We start from the raw sequence: 27,834 nt of genomic DNA on the forward strand, positions 1-27,834 counted from the left end.
CTATCCAACATACTAACTATCCAACACACTAACTATCCAACATACTAACTATCCAACACACTAACTATCCAACACACTAACTATCCAACACACTAACTATCCAACACACTAACTAACTATCCAACATACTAACTATCCAACATACTAATTATCCAACATACTAACTATCCAACACACTAACTATCCAACATACTAACTATCCAACATACTAACTATCCAACACACTAACTATCCAACATACTAACTATCCAACATACTAACTATCCAACATACTAACTATCCAACATACTAACTATCCAACATACTAACTATCCAACATACTAACTATCCAACATACTAACTATCCAACACACTAACTATCCAACATACTAACTATCCAACATACTAACTATCCAACACACTAACTATCCAACATACTAACTATCCAACATACTAACTATCCAACATACTAACTATCCAACATACTAACTATCCAACACACTAACTATCCAACATACTAACTATCCAACATACTAACTATCCAACACACTAACTATCCAACATACTAACTATCCAACACACTAACTATCCAACATACTAACTATCCAACACACTAACTATCCAACACACTAACTATCCAACATACTAACTATCCAACATACTAACTATCCAACACACTAACTATCCAACATACTAACTATCCAACATACTAACTATCCAACATACTAACTATCCAACATACTAACTATCCAACACACTAACTATCCAACATACTAACTATCCAACATACTAACTATCCAACATACTAACTATCCAACACACTAACTATCCAACATACTAACTATCCAACACACTAACTATCCAACATACTAACTATCCAACACACTAACTAACTATCCAACATACTAACTATCCAACATACTAACTATCAAACATACTAACTATCCAACACACTAACTATCCAACATACTAACTATCCAACATACTAACTATCCAACACACTAACTATCCAACATACTAACTATCCAACATACTAACTATCCAACATACTAACTATCCAACATACTAACTATCCAACATACTAACTATCCAACATACTAACTATCCAACATACTAACTATCCAACATACTAACTATCCAACACACTAACTATCCAACATACTAACTATCCAACACACTAACTATCCAACATACTAACTATCCAACGTACTAACTATCCAACACACTAACTATCCAACATACTAACTATCCAACATACTAACTATCCAACACACTAACTATCCAACACACTAACTATCCAACATACTAACTATCCAACACACTAACTATCCAACACACTAACTATCTATCCAACATACTAACTATCCAACATACTAACTATCCAACATACTAACTATCCAACATACTAACTATCCAACACACTAACTATCCAACATACTAACTATCCAACATACTAACTATCCAACATACTAACTATCCAACACACTAACTATCCAACATACTAACTATCCAACATACTAACTATCCAACATACTAATTATCCAACATACTAACTATCCAACATACTAACTATCCAACATACTAACTATCCAACATACTAACTATCCAACATACTAACTATCCAACACACTAACTATCCAACATACTAACTATCCAACACACTAACTATCCAACATACTAACTATCCAACGTACTAACTATCCAACACACTAACTATCCAACATACTAACTATCCAACATACTAACTATCCAACACACTAACTATCCAACACACTAACTATCCAACACACTAACTATCCAACACACTAACTATCTATCCAACATACTAACTATCCAACATACTAACTATCCAACGTACTAACTATCCAACACACTAACTAACTATCCAACACACTAACTATCCAACACACTAACTATCTATCCAACATACTAACTATCCAACATACTAACTATCCAACGTACTAACTATCCAACACACTAACTAACTATCCAACACCCTAACTATCCAACACACTAACTATCCAACACACTAACTAACTATCCAACACACTAACTATCCAACATACTAACTATCCAACATACTAACTATCCAACATACTAACTATCCAACATACTAACTATCCAACATACTAACTATCCAACATACTAACTATCCAACATACTAACTATCCAACATACTAACTATCCAACACACTAACTATCCAACACACTAACTATCCATCATACTAACTATCCAACACACTAACTATCCAACATACTAACTATCCAACACACTAACTATCCAACACACTAACTATCCAACATACTAACTATCCAACACACTAACTATCCAACATACTAACTATCCAACACACTAACTATCCAACATACTAACTATCCAACATACTAACTATCCAACACACTAACTATCCAACATACTAACTATCCAACACACTAACTATCCAACATACTAACTATCCAACACACTAACTATCCAACATACTAACTATCCAACACACTAACTATCCAACATACTAACTATCCAACATACTAACTATCCAACATACTAACTATCCAACATGCTAACTATCCAACACACTAACTATCCAACACACTAACTATCCAACATACTAACTATCCAACATACTAACTATCCAACATACTAACTATCCAACATACTAACTATCCAACATACTAACTATCCAACATACTAACTATCCAACATACTAACTATCCAACACACTAACTATCCAACATACTAACTATCCAACACACTAACTAACTATCCAACATACTAACTATCCAACATACTAACTATCCAACATACTAACTATCCAACACACTAACTATCCAACATACTAACTATCCAACATACTAACTATCCAACACACTAACTATCCAACATACTAACTATCCAACATACTAACTATCCAACATACTAACTATCCAACATACTAACTATCCAACATACTAACTATCCAACATACTAACTATCCAACATACTAACTATCCAACATACTAACTATCCAACACACTAACTATCCAACATACTAACTATCCAACACACTAACTATCCAACGTACTAACTATCCAACGTACTAACTATCCAACACACTAACTATCCAACATACTAACTATCCAACACACTAACTATCCATCATACTAACTATCCAACATACTAACTATCCAACATACTAACTATCCAACACACTAACTATCCAACATACTAACTATCCAACACACTAACTATCCAACACACTAACTATCCAACATACTAACTATCCAACACACTAACTATCCAACATACTAACTATCCAACACACTAACTATCCAACATACTAACTATCCAACACACTAACTATCCAACACACTAACTATCCAACATACTAACTATCCAACACACTAACTATCCAACATACTAACTATCCAACATACTAACTATCCAACACACTAACTATCCAACATACTAACTATCCAACATACTAACTATCCAACATACTAACTATCCAACATACTAACTATCCAACATACTAACTATCCAACATACTAACTATCCAACATACTAACTATCCAACACACTAACTATCCAACATACTAACTATCCAACATACTAACTATCCAACACACTAACTATCCAACATACTAACTATCCAACATACTAACTATCCAACATACTAACTATCCAACATACTAACTATCCAACATACTAACTATCCAACATACTAACTATCCAACATACTAACTATCCAACATACTAACTATCCAACACACTAACTATCCAACATACTAACTATCCAACATACTAACTATCCAACATACTAACTATCCAACATACTAACTATCCAACACACTAACTATCCAACATACTAACTATCCAACACACTAACTATCCAACATACTAACTATCCAACACACTAACTATCCAACATACTAACTATCCAACATACTAACTATCCAACACACTAACTATCCAACATACTAACTATCCAACACACTAACTATCCAACATACTAACTATCCAACACACTAACTATCCAACATACTAACTATCCAACACACTAACTATCCAACATACTAACTATCCAACATACTAACTATCCAACATACTAACTATCCAACATGCTAACTATCCAACACGCTAACTATCCAACACACTAACTATCCAACATACTAACTATCCAACATACTAACTATCCAACATACTAACTATCCAACATACTAACTATCCAACATACTAACTATCCAACATACTAACTATCCAACACACTAACTATCCAACATACTAACTATCCAACACACTAACTAACTATCCAACATACTAACTATCCAACATACTAACTATCCAACATACTAACTATCCAACACACTAACTATCCAACATACTAACTATCCAACATACTAACTATCCAACACACTAACTATCCAACATACTAACTATCCAACATACTAACTATCCAACATACTAACTATCCAACATACTAACTATCCAACATACTAACTATCCAACATACTAACTATCCAACATACTAACTATCCAACATACTAACTATCCAACACACTAACTATCCAACATACTAACTATCCAACACACTAACTATCCAACGTACTAACTATCCAACGTACTAACTATCCAACACACTAACTATCCAACATACTAACTATCCAACACACTAACTATCCATCATACTAACTATCCAACATACTAACTATCCAACATACTAACTATCCAACACACTAACTATCCAACATACTAACTATCCAACACACTAACTATCCAACACACTAACTATCCAACATACTAACTATCCAACACACTAACTATCCAACATACTAACTATCCAACACACTAACTATCCAACATACTAACTATCCAACACACTAACTATCCAACACACTAACTATCCAACATACTAACTATCCAACACACTAACTATCCAACATACTAACTATCCAACATACTAACTATCCAACATACTAACTATCCAACATACTAACTATCCAACACACTAACTATCCAACATACTAACTATCCAACATACTAACTATCCAACATACTAACTATCCAACATACTAACTATCCAACATACTAACTATCCAACATACTAACTATCCAACATACTAACTATCCAACATACTAACTATCCAACACACTAACTATCCAACATACTAACTATCCAACATACTAACTATCCAACATACTAACTATCCAACATACTAACTATCCAACACACTAACTATCCAACATACTAACTATCCAACACACTAACTATCCAACACACTAACTATCCAACACACTAACTATCCAACATACTAACTATCCAACACACTAACTATCCAACACACTAACTATCCAACACACTAACTATCCAACACACTAACTAACTATCCAACATACTAACTATCCAACATACTAACTATCCAACATACTAACTATCCAACACACTAACTATCCAACATACTAACTATCCAACACACTAACTATCTATCCAACATACTAACTATCCAACATACTAACTATCCAACATACTAACTATCCAACATACTAACTATCCAACACACTAACTATCCAACATACTAACTATCCAACATACTAACTATCCAACACACTAACTATCCAACATACTAACTATCCAACATACTAACTATCCAACATACTAACTATCCAACATACTAACTATCCAACATACTAACTATCCAACATACTAACTATCCAACATACTAACTATCCAACATACTAACTATCCAACACACTAACTATCCAACATACTAACTATCCAACACACTAACTATCCAACGTACTAACTATCCAACGTACTAACTATCCAACACACTAACTATCCAACATACTAACTATCCAACATACTAACTATCCAACACACTAACTATCCAACACACTAACTATCCAACACACTAACTATCCAACACACTAACTATCTATCCAACATACTAACTATCCAACATACTAACTATCCAACGTACTAACTATCCAACACACTAACTAACTATCCAACACACTAACTATCCAACACACTAACTATCTATCCAACATACTAACTATCCAACATACTAACTATCCAACGTACTAACTATCCAACACACTAACTAACTATCCAACACACTAACTATCCAACACACTAACTATCCAACACACTAACTAACTATCCAACACACTAACTATCCAACATACTAACTATCCAACATACTTACTATCCAACATACTAACTATCCAACATACTAACTATCCAACATACTAACTATCCAACATACTAACTATCCAACATACTAACTATCCAACACACTAACTATCCAACATACTAACTATCCAACACACTAACTAACTATCCAACATACTAACTATCCAACATACTAACTATCCAACACACTAACTATCCAACACACTAACTATCCAACACACTAACTATCCAACACACTAACTATCCAACATACTAACTATCTATCCAACATACTAACTATCCAACATACTAACTATCCAACATACTAACTATCCAACATACTAACTATCCAACACACTAACTATCCAACATACTAACTATCCAACATACTAACTATCCAACACACTAACTATCCAACATACTAACTATCCAACATACTAACTATCCAACATACTAACTATCCAACATACTAACTATCCAACATACTAACTATCCAACATACTAACTATCCAACATACTAACTATCCAACATACTAACTATCCAACACACTAACTATCCAACATACTAACTATCCAACACACTAACTATCCAACATACTAACTATCCAACGTACTAACTATCCAACACACTAACTATCCAACATACTAACTATCCAACATACTAACTATCCAACACACTAACTATCCAACACACTAACTATCCAACACACTAACTATCCAACACACTAACTATCTATCCAACATACTAACTATCCAACATACTAACTATCCAACGTACTAACTATCCAACACACTAACTAACTATCCAACACACTAACTATCCAACACACTAACTATCTATCCAACATACTAACTATCCAACATACTAACTATCCAACGTACTAACTATCCAACACACTAACTAACTATCCAACACACTAACTATCCAACACACTAACTATCCAACACACTAACTAACTATCCAACACACTAACTATCCAACATACTAACTATCCAACATACTTACTATCCAACATACTAACTATCCAACATACTAACTATCCAACATACTAACTATCCAACATACTAACTATCCAACATACTAACTATCCAACACACTAACTATCCAACATACTAACTATCCAACACACTAACTAACTATCCAACATACTAACTATCCAACATACTAACTATCCAACACACTAACTATCCAACACACTAACTATCCAACACACTAACTATCCAACACACTAACTATCCAACACACTAACTATCCAACATACTAACTATCCAACATACTAACTATCCAACATACTAACTATCCAACACACTAACTATCCAACACACTAACTATCCAACATACTAACTATCCAACATACTAACTATCCAACACACTAACTATCCAACATACTAACTATCCAACACACTAACTATCCAACATACTAACTATCCAACATACTAACTATCCAACACACTAACTATCCAACACACTAACTATCCAACATACTAACTATCCAACACACTAACTATCCAACGTACTAACTATCCAACGTACTAACTATCCAACACACTAACTATCCAACATACTAACTATCCAACACACTAACTATCCAACATACTAACTATCCAACACACTAACTATCCAACATACTAACTATCCAACATACTAACTATCCAACACACTAACTATCCAACATACTAACTATCCAACACACTAACTATCCAACATACTAACTATCCAACATACTAACTATCCAACACACTAACTATCCAACATACTAACTATCCAACATACTAACTATCCAACACACTAACTATCCAACATACTAACTATCCAACACACTAACTATCCAACATACTAACTATCCAACATACTAACTATCCAACATACTAACTATCCAACATACTAACTATCCAACACACTAACTATCCAACACACTAACTATCCAACATACTAACTATCCAACATACTAACTATCCAACATACTAACTATCCAACATACTAACTATCCAACATACTAACTATCCAACATACTAACTATCCAACATACTAACTATCCAACACACTAACTATCCAATATACTAACTATCCAACATACTAACTATCCAACATACTAACTATCAAACATACTAACTATCCAACACACTAACTATCCAACATACTAACTATCCAACACACTAACTATCCAACATACTAACTATCCAACACACTAACTATCCAACATACTAACTATCCAACATACTAACTATCCAACATACTAACTAACTAACCTGTGATGTGGTAGCTGACCAGTTTGTTTTGATCCGTGGTGTCTCCGTCCTTGGTGCTGAGAACAGACACCACCTCTCCTGGCCGGTCACTCTCTCTGACCGCGCCCCGGTAAAACTCTCTCTCGAATCGCGGCGGGTTGTCATTCACATCTGCTACAGACACCTGGAGAGGTGCAGGAAGACAGGAGGAAGTAGACTTACTACTACAGTGTGTATGTGACTTTTCTTCATGCATTGATATCAATGGGAGACAGTTGAAATTCGACTGAAGTGTAAAGTTAGGATTTCATCCCTTACTGTTACATACCATGTTTATTTATTTGAGTCTCTAAGCAAAACAGAAAGTCAGTCTGTCTCTTAAATTCCCAGTAGATCACTAAAAATATTTGCAGTAACACTCCTGCCGAGTCTGACTAAGATCCCACTTCTCCACTCCTGTTAGTCTGACTAAGATCCCACTTCTCCACTTCTCCTGAGTCTGACTAAGATCCCACTTCTCCACTTCTGTTAGTCTGACTAAGATCCCACTTCTCCACTCCTGTTAGTCTGACTAAGATCCCACTTCTCCACTCCTGTTAGTCTGACTAAGATCCTACTTCTCCACTCCTGTTAGTCTGACTAAGATCCCACTTCTCCACTCCTGTTAGTCTGACTAAGATCCCACTTCTCCACTCCTCCTGTTAGTCTGACTAAGATCCCACTTCTCCACTCCTCCTGTTAGTCTGACTAAGATCCCACTTCTCCACTCCTGTTAGTCTGACTAAGATCCCACTTCTCCACTCCTGTTAGTCTGACTAGGATCCCACTACTCCACTCCTGTTAGTCTGACTAAGATCCCACTTCTCCACTCCTGTTAGTCTGACTAAGATCCCACTTCTCCACTCCTGTTAGTCTGACTAAGATCCCACTTCTCCACTCCTGTTAGTCTGACTAAGATCCCACTTCTCCACTCCTGTTAGTCTGACTAAGATCCCACTTCTCCACTCGTGCTTCCTCGTTTTGGAGTATCGTCTGGGATATACTAGAAACATTTTAATAATGTAAGAAATAACACAAAAAAATTATAATAATGCAAAGTTGGCCTGGGAATTAGAACTGGGGCGTCCATGTCTGTCAGGGCCATCTTCTACCCCCTTACACACACAGACACTAATACCCTTACACACACAGACACTAATACCCTTACACACACAGACACTAATACCCTTACACACACAGACACTAATACCCTTACAAACAGACACTGATACCCTTACAGACACTACCCCCTACACACAGACAAACCCCCCCCCCCCCCCACACACACAGACACTCCCCCCCACACACACACACACATCACCCCTGCACTCACCGTGACAACAGTGGTAGAGGATAGTTGTAGCAGCTCCCCCAGGTCTGAAGACACCACCACGAAGGTGTAGCTGGGACCAGCCTCATGGTCCAGAACAGACAGGGTTGTGATCCAGCCCGTTTTACTGTCAATGGAGAACACTGGTCCGGTACCAGTAGAACTAGTTGAACCAGGTCTGGTACCAGTAATACCAGATGAGGGACCAGCAGAGGTCCGGTCTGGTCTGTTCTCCTGGATCTGGTTAAGTGGAGGACCCAAGCTGTAGGTGACCTGTAATAAAGAGGAGGAGGGGGTTGGGGAACAGGAGGAGGATGAGGGGGAGGGGGAAATGAGGATGAGGAGGGGGGGAGGGGTGGGGGAACAGGAGGAGGAGAGGAGGAGGGGGTGGGGGAACAGGAGGAGGAGGGGGGGACAGGAGGAGGAGGGGGTGGGGGGACAGGAGGAGGAGGGGGGGGCAGGAGGAGGAGGGGGTGGGGGGACAGGAGGAGGAGGGGGTGGGGGGACAGGAGGAGGAGGGGGTGGGGGGACAGGAGGAGGAGGGGGGGACAGGAGGAGGAGGGGGTGGGGGGACAGGAGGAGGAGGGGGGGACAGGAGGAGGAGGGGGTGGGGGGACAGGAGGAGGAGGGGGTGGGGGGACAGGAGGAGGAGGGGGTGGGGGGACAGGAGGAGGAGGGGGGGACAGGAGGAGGAGGGGGTGGGGGGACAGGAGGAGGAGGGGGAGGAGGAGGAGGGGGGGACAGGAGGAGGAGGGGGTGGGGGGACAGGAGGAGGAGGGGGGGACAGGAGGAGGAGGGGGTGGGGGGACAGGAGGAGGAGGAGGAGGGGGGAAAAAGGAGGGGGAGGAGGAGGGGGGACAGGAGGAGGAGGTGGAGACAGGAGGAGGAGGAGGAGGTGGGGGAAAAGGAGGGGGAGGAGGAGGGGGGGACAGGAGGAGGAGGTGGGGACAGGAGGAGGAGGGGGGACAGGAGGAGGAGGAGGAGGGGGGGACAGGAGGAGGAGGTGGAGACAGGAGGAGGAGGAGGAGGTGGGGGAAAAGGAGGGGGAGGAGGAGGGGGGACAGGAGGAGGAGGAGGAGGGGGGACAGGAGGAGGAGGTGGGGACAGGAGGAGGAGGGGGGACAGGAGGAGGAGGAGGAGGGGGGACAGGAGGAGGAGGTGGAGACAGGAGGAGGAGGAGGGGACAGGAGGAGGAGGAGGAGGTGGGGGAAAAGGAGGGGGAGGAGGAGGGGGAGGAGGAGGAGGGGAACAGGAGGAGGGGGGAGACAGGAGGAGGAGGTGGGGACAGGAGGAGGAGGGGGGGACAGGAGGAAGAGGAGGAGGGGGGACAGGAGGAGGGGGGACAGGAGGAGGAGGAGGAGGGGGGACAGGAGGAGGAGGTGGGGACAGGAGGAGGGGGGGGGACAGGAGGAGTAGGGGGGGACAGGAGGAGGAGGGGGGGACAGGAGGAAGAGGAGGAGGGGGGGACAGGAGGAGGGGGGACAGGAGGAGGGGGGACAGGAGGAGGAGGAGGAGGAGGGGGACAGGAGGAGGAGGTGGGGACAGGAGGAGGAGGGGGGACAGGAGGAGGGGGGACAGGAGGAGGAGGAGGAGGGGGGGCAGGAGGAGGAGGTGGGGACAGGAGGAGGAGGGGGGGACAGGAGGAGGAGGAGGAGGGGGGGACAGGAGGAGGAGGTGGGGACAGGAGGAGGAGGAGGAGGTGGGGGAAAATGAGGGGGAGGAGGAGGGGGAGGAGGAGGAGGGGAACAGGAGAGGGGGGGAACAGGAGGAGGAGGAGGAGGAGGAGGTGGGGACAGGAGGAGGAGGAGGAGGTGGGGGAAAAGGAGGGGGAGGAGGAGGGGAGGAGGAGGAGGGGGGACAGGAGGAGAGGGGGTGGGGGAACAGGAGGAGGAGGATGGGGAGGGGGAAAGGAGGAGGGGATGGGGGAACAGGAGGAGGAGGAGGGGGAAAGGAGGAGGGGATGGGGGATGGGGGAACAGGAGGATGAGGAGGAGGGGGAAAAGGAGGAGGAGGTGGAGGGGGAGGAAGAGGAGGACAGTGGTATAGTTAAGGGTAAATGCCATTTACACACCATTGTGCGATTGTTTACCCATCTCTTGCGGAAATACAGTGGCTTGTGAAAATATTCACCCCCCTTGGCATTTTTCCTATTTTGTTGCCTTACAACCTGGAATTAAAATAGATTTTTGGAGGGTTTGTATCATTTGATTTACACAACATGCCTACCACTTGAAGATTAATTTTTATTTATTGTGAAACAAACAAGAAATAAGACAAAAAAACTGAAAACTTGAGCGTGCATAACTATTCACCCCCAAAAGTCAGTACTTTGTAGTGCCACCTTTTGTAGCAATTACAGGGTATGTCTCTCTAAGCTTGGCACATCTAGCCACTGGGATTTTTGCCCTTTCTTCAAGGCAAAACTGTCCAGCTCCTTCAAGTAGGATGGGTTCTGCTGGTGTACAACAATCGTTCAGTCATACCACAGATTCTCAAATGGATTGAGGTCTGGGCTTTGACTAGGCCATTCCAAGACATTTAAATGTTTCCCCTTAAACCACTCGAGTGTTGCTTTAGCAGTATGCTTAGGGTCATTGTCCTGCTGGAAAGTGAACCTCCGTCCAAGTCTCAAATCTCTGGAAGACTGAAGCAGATTTCCCTCAAGAATTTCCATGTATTTAGCGCCATCCATCATTCCTTAAATTCTGACCAGTTTCCCAGTCCCTGCCGATGAAAAAACACCCCCACAGCATGATGCTGCCACCACCATGCTGTGGGGATGTTTTTTCATCGGCAGGGACTGGGAAACTGGTCAGAATTTAAGGAATGATGGATGGCGCTAAATGTTTCTCATCGGGATGGTGTTCTCGGGGTGATGAGAGGTGTTGGGTTTGCGCCAGACTTAGCATTTTCCTTGATGGCCAAAAGCTCAATTTTAGTCTCATCTGACTGCAGTACCTTCTTCCATATGTTTGTGGAGTCTCCCATATGTCTTTTGGCGAACACCAAACGTGTTTCCTTATTTTTTTATTTAAGCAATGGCTTTTTTTCTGGCCACTCTTCCGTAAAGCCCAGCTCTGTGGAGTGTACGGCTTAAAGTGGTCCTATGGACAGATACTCCAATCTCCGCTGTGGAGCTTTGCAGCTCCTTCAGGGTTATCTTTGGTCTCTTTGTTGCCTCTCTGATTAATGCCCTCCTTGCCTGGTCCCTCTCTTGGCAGGTTTGTTGTGGTGCCATAGTCTTTCCATTTTTTAATAATGGATTTAATGGTGCTCCGTGGGATGTTCAAAGTTTCAGATATTTTTTTATATCCCAACCCTGATCTGTACTTCTCCACAACTTTGTCCCTGACCTGTTTGCAGAGCTTCTTGGTCTTCATGGTGCCGCTTGCTTGGCGGTGCCCCTTGCTTAGTGGTGTTGCAGACTCTGGGGCCTTTCAGAACAGGTGTATATATACTGAGATCATGTGACAGATCATGTGACACTTAGATTGCACACAGGTGGACTTTATTTAACTAATTATGTGACTTCTGAAGGTAATTGGTTGCACCAGATCTTATTTAGGGGCTTCATAGCAAAGGGGGTGAATACATACAGTATACGCGCACCACTTTATTTATTTATTATTTTTTTATTTTTAGAAACAAGTCATTTTTTTCACTTCACCAATTTCCAATTTTTTTGTGTTTGTCCATTACATGAAAAAAATAAATAATCCATTTAAATTACAGGTTGTAATGCAGCAAAATAGGAAAAACACCAAGGGGGTGTGAATACTTTTACAAGGCACTGTATGCATTTGAAATATACAGAGCATTAAAAGGGGATTAAAATCATCAAATCTTGATGATGAGTTGATAATTTTAATCATCTGTGTAGTGGTAGGGAAAAAACTAAAATGTGCACCCCTTTAAGTCCCCAAGACCAGGACTGTCACGTTCCTGACCTTTTTTCTTTTGTCTTGTATTTATTTAGTTGGTCAGGGCGTGAGTTGGGTGGGTTTGTCTATGTGTGATTTTCTATGTTGGGATTTTGTGTTCGGCCTGGTATGATTCTCAATCAGAGGCAGCTGTCAATCGTTGTCCCTGATTGAGAATCATACTAAGGCAGCCGGGGTTCACGTGTGTGTTTGTGGGTGTTTGTATCTCGTGTCAGTGTTCGTGCCACACGGGACTGTTTTCGGTCTTGTCACGTTCGTTGTTTTTTTGTATTTGTAAGTGTTCAGTTTCGTTTTGATTAAATCAATATGAGCACTAACCACTCTGCGTTTTGGTCTGACCCTTACTCCTTCTCCTCATCCGAGGAGGAGGAATTAGACAGCCGTTACAGAAACACCCACCCCAAAAGGATCAAGCAGAGTGGGAACAGACAGCAGCAGCAGCAGAGACCGAGGACACAGGACTCGTGGACTTGGGAGGAGATCCTGGACGGCAAAGGACCCTGGGCTCAGCCAGGGGAATATCGCCGTCCCAAGGCGGAGTTGGAGGCAGCGAAGGCAGAGAGGCGCTGGTATGAGGAGGCAGCGCGGCGACGTGGTTGAGAGCCCGAGAGTCAGACCCAAAAATTTCTTGGGGGGGGGGGGGTACACGCGGAGTGTGGCAAAGCCGGGTAGGATACCTGAGCCAACTCCCCGTGCTTACCGTGGAGTGAGAGGGCGTCGTACTGGTCAGACACCGTGATATGCGGTAAAGCGCACGGTGTCCCCAGTACGTGTGCTTAGTCCAGTGCGGGCTATTCCACCTTGCCGCACTGGCCGGGCTAGGTTGGGCATCGAGCCGGGTGTCATGAAGCCGGCCCAACGCATCTGGCCTCCAGTGCATCTCCTCGGGCCGGCGTACATGGCACCAGCCTTACAAATGGTGTCCCCGGTTCGCCAGCATAGCCCAGTGCGGGTTTTTCCACCTCGCCGCACTGGCAGGGCTACGGGGACCATTCAACCTGGTAAGGTTGGGCAGGCTCGGTGCTCAAGAGCGCGTGTCCTTCTTCACGGTCCGGTTTTTCCGGTGCCACCTCCACGTACCAGTCCTCCGGTGGCAGCCCCCCACACCAGGCTGTCTCTCCGTCTTCTCTCTCCAGTTGCTCCCACCTGTCCAGCGCTATCAGAGCCTTCCTCCTCTCCAGCGCAGCCAGTGTCTGAGCTGCCTGCCTGCCCAGCGCTGTCTGAACTGTCTGCCTGCCCAGCGCTGTCTGAACTGTCTGCCTGCCCAGCGCTGTCTGAGCTGCCTGCCTGCACAGCACCGTCAGAGCTGTCCGTCTGTCCCAAGCCGTCAGAGCTGTCCGTCTGTCCCGAGCCGTCAGAGCTGTCCGTCTGTCCCGAGCCGTCAGAGCTGTCCGTCTGTCCCGAGCCGTCAGAGCTGCCCGTCTGTCCCGAGCCGTCAGAGCTGCCCGTCTGTCCCGAGCCGTCAGAGCTGCCCGTCTGTCCCGAGCCGTCAGAGCTGCCCGTCTGTCCCGAGCCGTCAGAGCCTTCCGCCAGACAGGAGCAGCCAGAGCCTTCCGCCAGACAGGAGCAGCCAGAGCCTTCCGCCAGACAGGAGCAGCCAGAGCCTTCCGCCAGACAGGAGCAGCCAGAGCCTTCCGCCAGACAGGAGCAGCCAGAGCCGTCCAGCCAGGACCAGCCAGAGCCGTCCAGCCAGGACCAGCCAGAGCCGTCCAGCCAGGACCAGCCAGAGCCAGCCAGCCAGCCAGGATCCGCCAGGGCCGCCAGCCAGCCAGGAGCTGCCAGAGCCAGCCGGCCATGAGCAGCCAGAGCCGCCAGCCAGCCATGAGCAGCGAGAGTCGTCCAGCCATGAGCAGCGAGAGTCGTCCAGCCATGAGCAGCCAGAGCCGTCCAGCCAGGACCAGCCAGAGCCGTCCAGCCAGGACCAGCCAGAGCCGTCCAGCCAGGATCCGCCAGAGCCGGCCAGCCAGGATCCGCCAGAGCCAGCCAGCCAGGATCCGCCAGAGCCAGCCAGCCAGGATCCGCCAGAGCCCGTCAGCCAGGATCCGCCAGAGCCCGCCAGCCAGGATCCGCCAGAGCCAGCCAGCCAGGATACGCCAGAGCCCGCCAGCCAGGATCCGCCAGAGCCAGCCAGCCAGGATCCGCCAGAGCCAGCCAGCTAGGATCCGCCAGAGCCAGCCAGCCAGGATCCGCCAGAGCCAGCCAGCCAGGATCCGCCAGAGCCAGCCAGCCAGGATCCGCCAGAGCCAGCCAGCCAGGATCCGCTGACTGAGAACCATTCAGTCAGAATGGTGCCATTTTACGGGCTCCTTCCAATTCTGCTATTTTGTGTTTTCTTTGTGCTGATCTTAACTTTTTTTGTACATAATTTCATAATTTCCTATAACCGAAAAGAGCTTCTGGACACCAGATCAGTGATCAGTAACCTTGGATAAAGATTTCTTCTTCAACGAGGTGCAGGACATACTGCTCACCCCGACCCTAATCCAGAGACTCGGAAAAGAAGAAGGTAAGAGAGGCCAATGTGAAGGCACCCTGATGTGCCTCCGTTCTACTGGTGAACGTACCAACACTGCCGAACAAACTGGACGAGCGCCTTGTCGCCATGTCCTATCAATGGGACTTGAAGAACTGTATTATCCTACGCTTTTCGGAGTCATGGTTGAACAGCTAGGTGGTTTTTCTATGCATCGACAGGACAGAAAGGCAGCGTCGGGTAAGCTCAAGGGGGGAGGTGTGTGTCCCTTTGTTAACAACGGCTGGGGGGAGATCTCTAATATTAAGGACGTCTCGAGGTTCTGCTCACCTGAGGTAGAGTACCTCATGATAAGCTGTAGACCATACTATTTACCAAGAGAGACTTCATCTATATTTTTCATAGCTGTCTATTTACCACCACAAACTGATGCTGGCACTAAGACCTTACTCAACGAGCTGTATAGGACCATAAGCTGTGGATGTATACCAAAGCATACCTTCAAACTTAGTGCCTATTTGCTTGACATCATGGGAAAATCAAAAGAAATCAGCCAAGACCTCAGAAAATAAATTGTAGACCTCCACAAGTCTGGTTCATCCTTGGGAGCAATTTTCCAAATGCCTGAAGGTACCATGTTCATCTGTACAAACAATAGTATGCAAGTATAAACACCATGGGACCACACAGCCGTCATACCGCTCAGGAAGGAGACGCGTTCCGTTCCTAGAGATGAACGTACTTTGCTGGGAAAAGTGCAAATCATTCCCAGAACAACAGCAAAGGACCTTGTGAAGATGCTGGAGGAAACAGGTACAAAAGTATATATATCCACAGTAAAACGAGTCCTATATCGACAAAACCTGAAAGGCCGCTCAGCAAGGAAGAAGCCACTGCTCCAAAACCGCCATAAAAAAAACAGACTACGGTTTGCAACTGCACATGGAGACGATGATCGTACTTTTTGGAGAAATGTCCTCGGGTCTGATGAAACAAAAATATAACTGTTTGGCCATAATGACCATCGTTATGTTTGGAGGAAAAAGGGGGCTGCTTGCAAGGCGAAGAACACCATCCCAACCGTGAAGCACGGGGGTGTCAGCATCATGTTGTGGGGGTGCTTTCCTGCAGGAGGGACTTGTGCACTTCACAAAATGATGGCATCATGAGGAAAGAAAATTATGTGGATATATTGAAGGAACATCTTAAGACATCAGTCAGGAAGTTAAAGCTTGGTCGCAAATGGGTCTTCCAAGTGGACATTGACCCCAAGCATACCTCCAAAGTTGTGGCAAAATGGCTTAAGGACAACAACATCACAAAGCCCTGACCTCAATCCTATAGAACATTTGTGGGCAGAACTGAAAAAGCGTGTAGGCAAGGAGGCCTACAAACCTGACTCAGTTACACCATCTCTGTCAGGAGGAATGGGTCAAAATTCACCCAACTTATTGGGTACGATAATAATATGATACTAAGATAATAATATGCTAACAAGATGATAATATGATACTAAGATAATAATATGATACTAAGATAATAATATGATAACAAGATGATAATATGATACTAAGATAATAATATGATACTAAGATGATAACATGGTACTAAGATAATAATATTATACTAAGATGATAATATGATAACAAGATGATAATATTATACTCTGTTGATAACATGATAATACAATGATAATATTATACTAAGATGGTAATATGACACTAAGAAGATAACTATGATGATAATATTATACTAAGATGATAATATAATAATATTATGATAATATGATACATCAAATCAAATCAAAATTTTATTTGTCACATACACATAGTTAGCAGATGTTAATGCGAGTGTAGCGAAATGCTTGTGCTTCTAGTTCCGACAATGCAGTAATAACCAACTAAGATACTAAGATGATAACATGATAATATGCTAATAAGATGATATGATACTACGATGTTAATATAATACTATGATAATACGATGATAACATGATACTAAGATGATACTAGGATAATAAGATGATAATATTACACTAAGATGATAACATGATAATACGATAATAAGATGGTATGATACTACAATGATAATATAATACTATGATAATAAGATCATACCATGATACTAAGATGATAACATGATAATGAGATGATAATATGATACTAAGATAATAACATGATAATAAGATGATAACATGATAATAAGATGATAACATGATAATAAGATGATAATATTATACTAAGATGATAACATGATAATGTGATGATAACATGGTAATAAGATGATAACATGATAATAATATGATACTAAGATAATACTAAGATAATAATATGATACTAAGAAGATAACATCATACTATGATGATAATATAATACTATTATGATAATATGATACTAAGATGATACCATGATAATATGCGAATAAGATGATATGATACTACGATGATAATATAATACTATGATAATAAGATCATAACATGATACTAAGATGATAATATGATAAGAAGATGATACTATTACACTAAGATGATAACACGATACTAAAATGATACTATTACACTAAGATGATAACATGATAATAAGACGATACTATTACACTAAGATGATAACATGATAATAAGATGATACCATGATAATAAGATGATAATATGATAATAAGATGATACTATTACACTAAGATGATAACATGATAATAAGATGATAATATTACACTAAGATGATAAGATGATAAGATGATACTAAGATGATAACATGATACTAAGATAATAATATGATAATAAGATGATAATATGATAATAAGATGATAATATTACACTAAGATGATAAGATGATAACATGATAATAAGATGATAACATGATACTAAGATGATACTATTACACTAAGATAATAACATGATACTAAGATGATAACATGATACTAAGATGATAACATGATACTAAGATGATACTATTACACTAAGATAATAACATGATACTAAGATGATACTATTACACTAAGATGATAATATGATACTAAGATGATACTATTACACTAAGATGATAACATGATAATAAGATGATAATATGATAATAACATGATAACATGATACTAAGATGATACTATTACACTAAGATGATAATATGATACTAAGATGATACTATTACACTAAGATGATAACATGATAATAAGATGATAATATGATAATAAGATGATAACATGATACTAAGATGATAACATGATACTAAGATGATACTATTACACTAAGATGATAATATGATACTAAGATGATACTATTACACTAAGATGATAACATGATAATAAGATGATACTATTACACTAAGATGATAACATGATAATAAGACGATACTATTACACTAAGATGATAACATGATACTAAGATGATAACATGATAATAAGATGATAATATGATAATAAGATGATACTATTACACTAAGATGATAACATGATAATGTGATAATAAGATGATACTATTACACTAAGATGATAACATGATAATAAGATGATAATATTACACTAAGATGATAAGATGATAACATGATACTAAGATGATAACATGATACTAAGATAATAATATGATAATAAGATGATACTATTACACTAAGATGATAACATGATACTAAGATGATAACATGATACTAAGATGATACTATTACACTAAGATGATAACATGATAATAATGAAGTGAATAATAACAGAGAAGACAGTGTAATACCTGTCCGTTGGAGCCCCAGTCAGGGTCGAGCGCCCGCACCTGGACCACCCTGGTACCCACGGGCATCCCCTCCATCACCATGGCAACGTAGGAACTGGTCTCGAACAACGGCTTGTTGTCATTTATATCCAGAATCTATTGAGAGGAGGAGGAGGAGGAGGAGGAGGAGGGGGAGGGGGAGGAGGAGGGTTAAGTAAACTGAATTAAACTCTTTGGAAAGGGTAGAAACCCTACCTCCACATGTTGAATATGTTATTCTACAGTCCTGCTACACACCGTCACACACACACAGACACACACACACACACACACACACACACACACACACACACACACACACACACACACACACACACACACACACACACACACACACATACACACACACACACACAAGTCAATTCCTCACCTTCACCTCCACGTCGACAGTAGAGATGGACTCTATGAGGTCTCGTCGTGTCATAGTGGAGACAGACACACACACACAAGTCAATTCCTCACCTTCACCTCCACGTCGACAGTAGAGATGGACTCTATGAGGTCTCGTCGAGTCGTAGCTGAGACTTTAAACCTGAAGATGCTGATCAGTTCATAGTCCAGAGGATTGGTCAGCCGCACCAGACCCGTCTCTCTCTCCACCAGGAACGTACCTCCCTGTAGAGAAACACAAAGGCAGGATCATTATGATGTCATACAAGCTCATAACAACATGTATTATAATGCATCATAAACTGTATTAAAATGTATTAAAATGTTTTAAGTGAGAAGTAGACATGGGTCTGAAGGCCAGAAAAAGAGGGAATACCTCCTCTTAGAGTATGAATTAGGATATTTGAGAAGGTTTGAATCGTAAGCAACCTGCCTATACATTGTTTGCAGGACGATAGACCAACATAGCTACTGTAGTAAAAGCTGTGTGCTGGAAAACCTTGGTAGAGCATGGGTGAAGTAGACATCGTTGTGCTGATGTGAATTTCCGAACGAGGAATACAGTGGGGTCGAACTGCTCTATGTTGTTCTGAGCTAGGAGAGGGCCTTCTGACATCATAGGGCCTTCTGACATCATAGGGCCTTCTGACATCATAGGGCCTTCTGACATCATAGGGCCTTCTGACATCATAGTCACCCACCTCGGTGGGGACAGCCCTGGGTTCGTCAGATGAGAGCTGATTTAGAGGAAGTCATCTGAATGTTCCCCTGGACAACGGTGGTCTACTCTGACATCACACAGTGGGAGGAGTTGGATGCTCCAGTGGGAGGAGGACATCAACAAGCCCATAGAGATAGTCCAGAGGGAGGAGGACATCAACAAGCCCATAGAGATGGTCCAGTGGGAGGAGGACATCAACAAGCCCATAGAGATGGTCCAGTGGGAGGAGGACATCAACAAGCCCATAGAGATGGTCCAGAGGGAGGACATCAACAAGCCCATAGAGATGGCCCAGAGGGAGGAGGACATCAACAAGCCCATAGAGATGGTCCAGAGGGAGGAGGACATCAACAAGCCCATAGAGATGGTCCAGAGGGAAGAGGACATCAACAAGCCCATAGAGATGGTCCAGAGGGAGGAGGACATCAACAAGCCCATAGAGATGGTCCAGAGGGAGGAGGACATCAACAAGCCTATAGAGATGGTCCAGTGGGAGGAGGACATCAACAAGCCCGTAGAGATGGTCCAGTGGGAGGAGGACATCAACAAGCCCATAGAGATGGCCCAGAGGGAGGAGGACATCAACAAGCCCATAGAGATGGTCCAGAGGGAGGAGGACATCAACAAGCCCATAGAGATGGTCCAGAGGGAGGAGGACATCAACAAGCCCATAGAGATGGTCCAGTGGGAGGAGGACATCAACAAGCCCATAGAGATGGTCCATCCAGCACAGCCAGAAGAGGACTGGCCACCCCTCATAGCCTGGTTCCTCTCTAGGTTTCTTCCTAGGTTCTGGCCTTTCTAGGGAGTTCTTCCTAGCCACCGTGCTTCTACACCTGCATTGCTTTCTGTTTGGGGTTTTAGGCTGAGTTTCTGTACAGCACTTTGAGATATCAGCTGATGTAAGAAGGACTTTATAAATACATTTGATTTGAGGACATCAATTAAGTTTTTGTCCTGAAATACAAAGTGTTTTGTTTGGGGCAAATCAAATACAACACATTACTGAGTACCACTCTCCATATTTTCAAGCATAGTGGTGGCTGCATCATGTTATGGGTATGCTTGTAATCGTTAAGGACTGAGAGTTTTTCAGGATAAAAAAGAAATGGAAGAACAGGCAAAATCCTAAAAGAAACCTGCTTCACTCTGCTTTTCAATAGACAGTGAGAGATGAATTCACCTTTCAGCAGGACAATAACCTAAAACACAAGGCCAAATATACACTGAGGTTGCTTAGCAAGAAGACGGTGAATGTTCCTGAGTGGCCGAGTTACATGGAAAATCTATGGCAAACCTGAAAATGGTGGTCTAACAATGATCAACAACCAATCTGACAGAGCTTGGATAATTTTGGAAAAAAAATTACAGCAAATGTTGCACAATCCAGGTGTGGAAAGCTCTTAGAGACTTACCCAGAAAGACTCGGAGCTGTCATCACTGACAAACGTGCTTCTACATAGTATTGACTCAGGGGTGTGAATACTTATGTAAATGAGATATTTCTGTACATCATTTTACATAAATTAGTAAACATTTATAAAAGCATGTTTTAATTTGGTCATTATGGGGGTATTGTGTGTAGATGGGTGAGAAAAAAACATTTATTTAATCCATTTTGAATTCAGGTAGTAACACAACAAAATGTGGACTAATTCAAGGGCTAGGAATACTTTCTGAAGGCACTGCACCTTTCTTTGCCTGTTTGTTATCTAAATAACATTCAGCTGTGTTAGCTACAGGGGCTAACGTTAGCTGCTGGACTTTGTACACGAAAGCTAACGTTAGCTACGTAAAGTCAGCTAGTTACAGCGCCTTCGGAAAGTATTCAAACCCCTTGACTTTTTCCACTTTTTGTTATGTTATGTTACAGCCTTATTCTAAAATTGATTAAATTACAAAGAATCCTCAGCAATCTACACACAATATCCCATAATAACGAAGCGAAAACAGGTTTTTAGACATCTTTGCAATGAGACTCAATATTGAGCTCAGGTGCATCCTGTTTTCATTGATCATCCTTGAGATGTTTCTACAACTTGATTGGAGTCCACCTGTGGTAAATTCAATTGATTGGACATGCTCTGGAAAGGTACACACCTGTCTATATAAGGTCCCACAGTTGACAGTGCATGTCAGAGCAAAAACCAAGCCATGAAGTCGAAGGAATTGTCCGTAGAGCTCCGAGACAGGATTGTGTAGAGGCACAGATCTGGTGAAGGGCACCAAAACATTTTTGCAGCATTGAAGGTCCCCAAGAACACAGTGGCCTCCATCATTCTTAAATGGAAGAAGTTTGGAACCACCAAGACTCTTCCTAGAGCTGGTCGCCAGGCTAAACTGACCAATAGGGGGAGAAGGGCCTTGGTCAGAGAGGTGACCAAGAACCTGATGGTCACTCTGACAGAGCTCCAGAGTTCCTTTGTGGAGATGGAAGAAGGGACAACCATCTCTGTAGCACTCCACTAATCAGGCCTTTATGTTAGAGTGGCCAGAAGGAAGCCACTCCTCAGTAAAAGGCATATGACAGCCCACGTGGAGTTTGCCAAAAGGCACCTAAAGACTTTCAGACAATGAGAAACAAGATTCTCTGGTTTGTTTGAAACCAAGATTGAACAGTTTGGTCTGAATGTCAAGCATCATGTCTGGAGTAAACCTGGTACCATCCCTACGATGAAGCATGGTGGTGGCAACATCATGCTTTGGAGATGTTTTCAGCGGCAGGGACTGGGAGATTAGTCAGGATCGAGGAAAAGATGAACAGAGCAAAGTACAGAGAGATCCTTGATGAAAACCTGCTCCAGAGTGCTCAGGACCTCAGACTGGGGCGAAGGTTCACCTTCCAACAGCACAACGACCCTAAGCACACAGCTAAGAAAATGCAGGAGTGGCTTCGGGACAAGTCTCTGAATGTCCTTGAGTGGCCCAACCAGAGCCCGGACTTGAACCTGATCGAACATCTCTAGGGAGACCTGAAAATAGCTGTGCAGCGACGCTCCCCATCCAACCTGACAGAGCTTGAGGATCTGCAGAGAAGAATGGGAGAAACTCCCCAAACACAGGTGTGCCACGCTTGTAGCGTCATACCCAAGAAGACTCGAGGCTGTCATCTCTGCCAAAGGAGCTTCAACAAATTACTGAGTAAAGAGTCTGAATAATTATGTAAATGTAAGATTTCTTTTTCTTTTCTTTTTTTACAAATTTGCAAAAAAAAATACAAACCTATTTTTGCTTTGTCATTATGGGGTATTGTGTGTAGATTGATGAAGGTAAAAAACAATGTAATACATTTTACAATAAGACTGTATTGTAACAAAATGTGGAAAACGTCAAGGGGTCTGAATACTTTACGAATGCACTGTATAGCATATATTATAAAAAAAAATCTGAGCTGTTCTTTCCTGGTTGCTGTCGGGAGTCTCTCCCCCCACAGCGGTGTAAGCCCCAGTCTGTCCTGGGGCCAGGTATATGTTTCCCAGGACCGTGCCCACTGGCGTGTCCTCTGGTATGGTGAAGGAGTACTGAGGCTGGGTGAAGGAGGGAACCAAGGCGTCCGGGGGGAGGACGTGGATGAAGGCTGAGACCAGAGAATGTTTGGCCGGGGAGCCACGGTCTGTAGCCTTGACAAAGAAGGATAGGATGGTTCCCTGGAGGTGGAGAAGAGATCCTTTAGTCACCATCCAACCGCTGTCCGGCTCCACCTGATGGAGAAAAGAAGAACAGTTGTCAAACAGGATGTGTGCTTCTCAAAGACACGACCCCCCCCCTCACACAGCCCCCCGCCTCAACCCACCTCCAGTACGTCAACCAGGGGCAGGCGGGCCTCGCTGTACAGGGAATAGATGACCCGTCCATTGGGTCCAGCGTCAAGGTCTGAGGCCTGGATCTGGGTAACCAAGGATCCTTTAGCCACATTGGACCTGATGCTCATACGATACTCCACCGCCCTGAACCGAGGGGCGTTGTCATTCTCATCAGTCAACACCACACGGACTGTACAGAATGCAGCACGGCCTGGAAACACGGTAGTGACAGGGTTATAGACATGATAGTAACAGTGTCATAGACAGGATAGTAACAGTGTTGTGTTATAGACATGATAGTAACAGGGTTATAGACATGATAGTACCAGTGTCATAGACATGATAGTAACAGGGTTATAGACATGATAGTAACAGTGTTATAGACATGATAGTACCAGTGTTATAGACATGATAGTACCAGTGTTATAGACATGATAGTACCAGTGTTATAGACATGATAGTACCAGTGTTATAGACATGATAGTAACAGTGTTATAGACAGGATAGTAACAGTGTTATAGACAGGATAGTAACAGTGTTATAGACATGATAGTAACAGGGTTATAGACAGGATAGTAACAGTGTTATAGACAGGATAGTAACAGTGTTATAGACAGGATAGTAACAGGGTTATAGACAGGATAGTAACAGGGTTATAGACATGATAGTAACAGTGTTATAGACATGATAGTAACAGTGTTATAGACATGATAGTAACAGTGTTATAGACAGGATAGTAACAGTGTTATAGACAGGATAGTAACAGTGTTATAGACATGATAGTAACAGTGTTATAGACAGGATAGTACCAGTGTTATAGACAGGATAGTGACAGTGTAGTAGACATGATAGTAACAGTGTTATAGACATGATAGTAACAGTGTTGTGTTGTAGACAGGATAGTAACAGTGTTATAGATATGATAATAACAGTGTTATAGACATGATAGTAGTGTTATAGACATGATAGTAACAGTGTTATAGACAGGATAGTAGTGTTATAGACATGATAGTAACAGTGTTATAGACAGGATAGTAACAGTGTTATAGACAGGATAGTAACAGTGTTATAGACATGATAGTAACAGTGTTATAGACATGATAGTAGTGTTATAGACATGACAGTACCAGTGTTATAGACAGGATAGTAACAGTGTTATAGACATGATAGTAACAGTGTTATAGACAGGATAGTAACAGTGTTATAGACATGATAGTAACAGTGTTATAGACAGGATAGTAACAGTGTTATAGACAGGATAGTAGCAGTGTTATAGACATGATAGTAACAGTGTTATAGACATGATAGTAACAGTGTTATAGACATGATAGTACCAGTGTTATAGACATGATAGTAACAGTGTTATGTTGTGGATGCTGAATGTGTTATTGATACATTGATCATTGATGCTCTACTGATGATTGATGAAACCACCCGGCTCGAAGGACCATTAAAAACTATACTGGCATTTCACAAACAAACAAACACACGAACATACACCCACCCCCTCCCCCCAAACACATACCCTCCCCCTCTCTGTACCTCCTCCATCAAGGGCCATGACGGTGAGGACTATATCCTTGTTGCTAGGGTTTTCACGGTCTAGTTTCTGTGCGGTGGTGATGAGGCCTTTAGCGTCGATGCTGAACTTACTCTTCCCCAAGTCGTTGATGAACGTGAAGGTCACCTGACCAAACAGACCTGAGTCCTCATCCGTAGCGCGCACCTGGAGGGAGAGTCACGATTTATTGATTGATTAGTCGGTTGGTTGGTTTATTGATTGATTAGTATTGACACAATCAACACTAGATTATAGTTCTGTGATCATCTCTTTCATTTTAATTCTTTACTCAAACAAGAATACACCAGCAGTTAACACTATATCGTCATACAGTTTTATAAAGAAATAATGGCAGATATGAAATCATGGCAGATACGAAATCATGGCAGATATGAAATCCTGTCAGATATGAAATCATGGCAGATATGAAATCATGGCAGATATGAAATCCTGTCAGATATGAAATCATGGAAGGTATGAAATCCTGGCAGATATGAAATCCTGGGAGATATTTGAATACTAAAGTAAGCATACAGGTTACCTCTCACCTGTAGAAGTTAGTGTCAGTGTTACCTCTCACCTGTAGAAGTTAGTGTCAGTGTTACCTCTCACATGTAGAAGTTAGTGTCAGTGTTACCTCTCACCTGTAGACGTTAGTGTCAGTGTTACCTCTCACCTGTAGAAGTTAGTGTCAGTGTTAGCTCTCACCTGTAGGAGTTAGTGTCAGTGTTACCTCTCACCTGTAGAAGTTGGTGTCAGTGTTACCTCACACCTGTAGAAGTTAGTGTCAGTGTTAGCTCTCACCTGTAGAAGTTAGTGTCAGTGTTACCTCACACCTGTAGAAGTTAGTGTTAGTGTTACCTCTCACCTGTAGAAGTTAGTGTCAGTGTTAGTGTCAGTGTTACCTCTCACCTGTAGAAGTTAGTGTCAGTGTTACCTCTCACCTGTAGAAGTTAGTGTCAGTGTTAGTGTCAGTGTTACCTCTCACCTGTAGAAGTTAGTGTCTGTGTTAGCTCTCACCTGTAGAAGTTAGTGTCTGTGTTACCTCACACCTGTAGAAGTTAGTGTCAGTGTTAGCTCTCACCTGTAGAAGTTAGTGTCAGTGTTAGCTCTCACCTGTAGAAGTTAGTGTCAGTGTTACCTCTCACCTGTAGACGTTAGTGTCAGTGTTAGCTCTCACCTGTAGAAGTTAGTGTCAGTGTTACCTCTCACCTGTAGAAGTTAGTGTCAGTGTTACCTCTCACCTGTAGAAGTTAGTGTCAGTGTTAGCTCTCACCTGTAGACGTTAGTGTCAGTGTTAGCTCTCACCTGTAGAAGTTAGTGTCAGTGTTAGCTCTCACCTGTAGACGTTAGTGTCAGTGTTAGTGTCAGTGTTAGTGTCAGTGTTACCTCTCACCTGTAGAAGTTAGTGTCAGTGTTAGCTCTCACCTGTAGAAGTTAGTGTCAGTGTTACCTCTCACCTGTA

General features: G+C 42.4%; 1 protein-coding gene across 1 annotated transcript in view; it reads right to left on the reverse strand.

The window, feature by feature from the left end:
* Nucleotides 1-27,834, reverse strand: part of LOC139551917 (protocadherin Fat 3) — a gene marked incomplete at its 3' end in the record, with an annotated part of 293,271 nt that overhangs the window by 92,681 nt on the left and 172,756 nt on the right. Inside the window, exons 41-47 of the mRNA XM_071363255.1 lie at nt 26,351-26,534; nt 24,799-25,019; nt 24,398-24,706; nt 20,357-20,509; nt 19,856-19,990; nt 9,733-10,002; nt 8,382-8,544 (exon numbers count right to left, since the gene is read on the reverse strand). Of these exons, the coding sequence (XP_071219356.1) occupies nt 8,382-8,544; nt 9,733-10,002; nt 19,856-19,990; nt 20,357-20,509; nt 24,398-24,706; nt 24,799-25,019; nt 26,351-26,534 (1,435 nt within the window). The remainder of the gene's footprint in view (nt 1-8,381; nt 8,545-9,732; nt 10,003-19,855; nt 19,991-20,356; nt 20,510-24,397; nt 24,707-24,798; nt 25,020-26,350; nt 26,535-27,834) is intronic.

This window comes from Salvelinus alpinus, chromosome 24 (assembly GCF_045679555.1).
Source record: "Salvelinus alpinus chromosome 24, SLU_Salpinus.1, whole genome shotgun sequence".
Taxonomy (NCBI): Eukaryota; Metazoa; Chordata; class Actinopteri; order Salmoniformes; family Salmonidae; genus Salvelinus; species Salvelinus alpinus.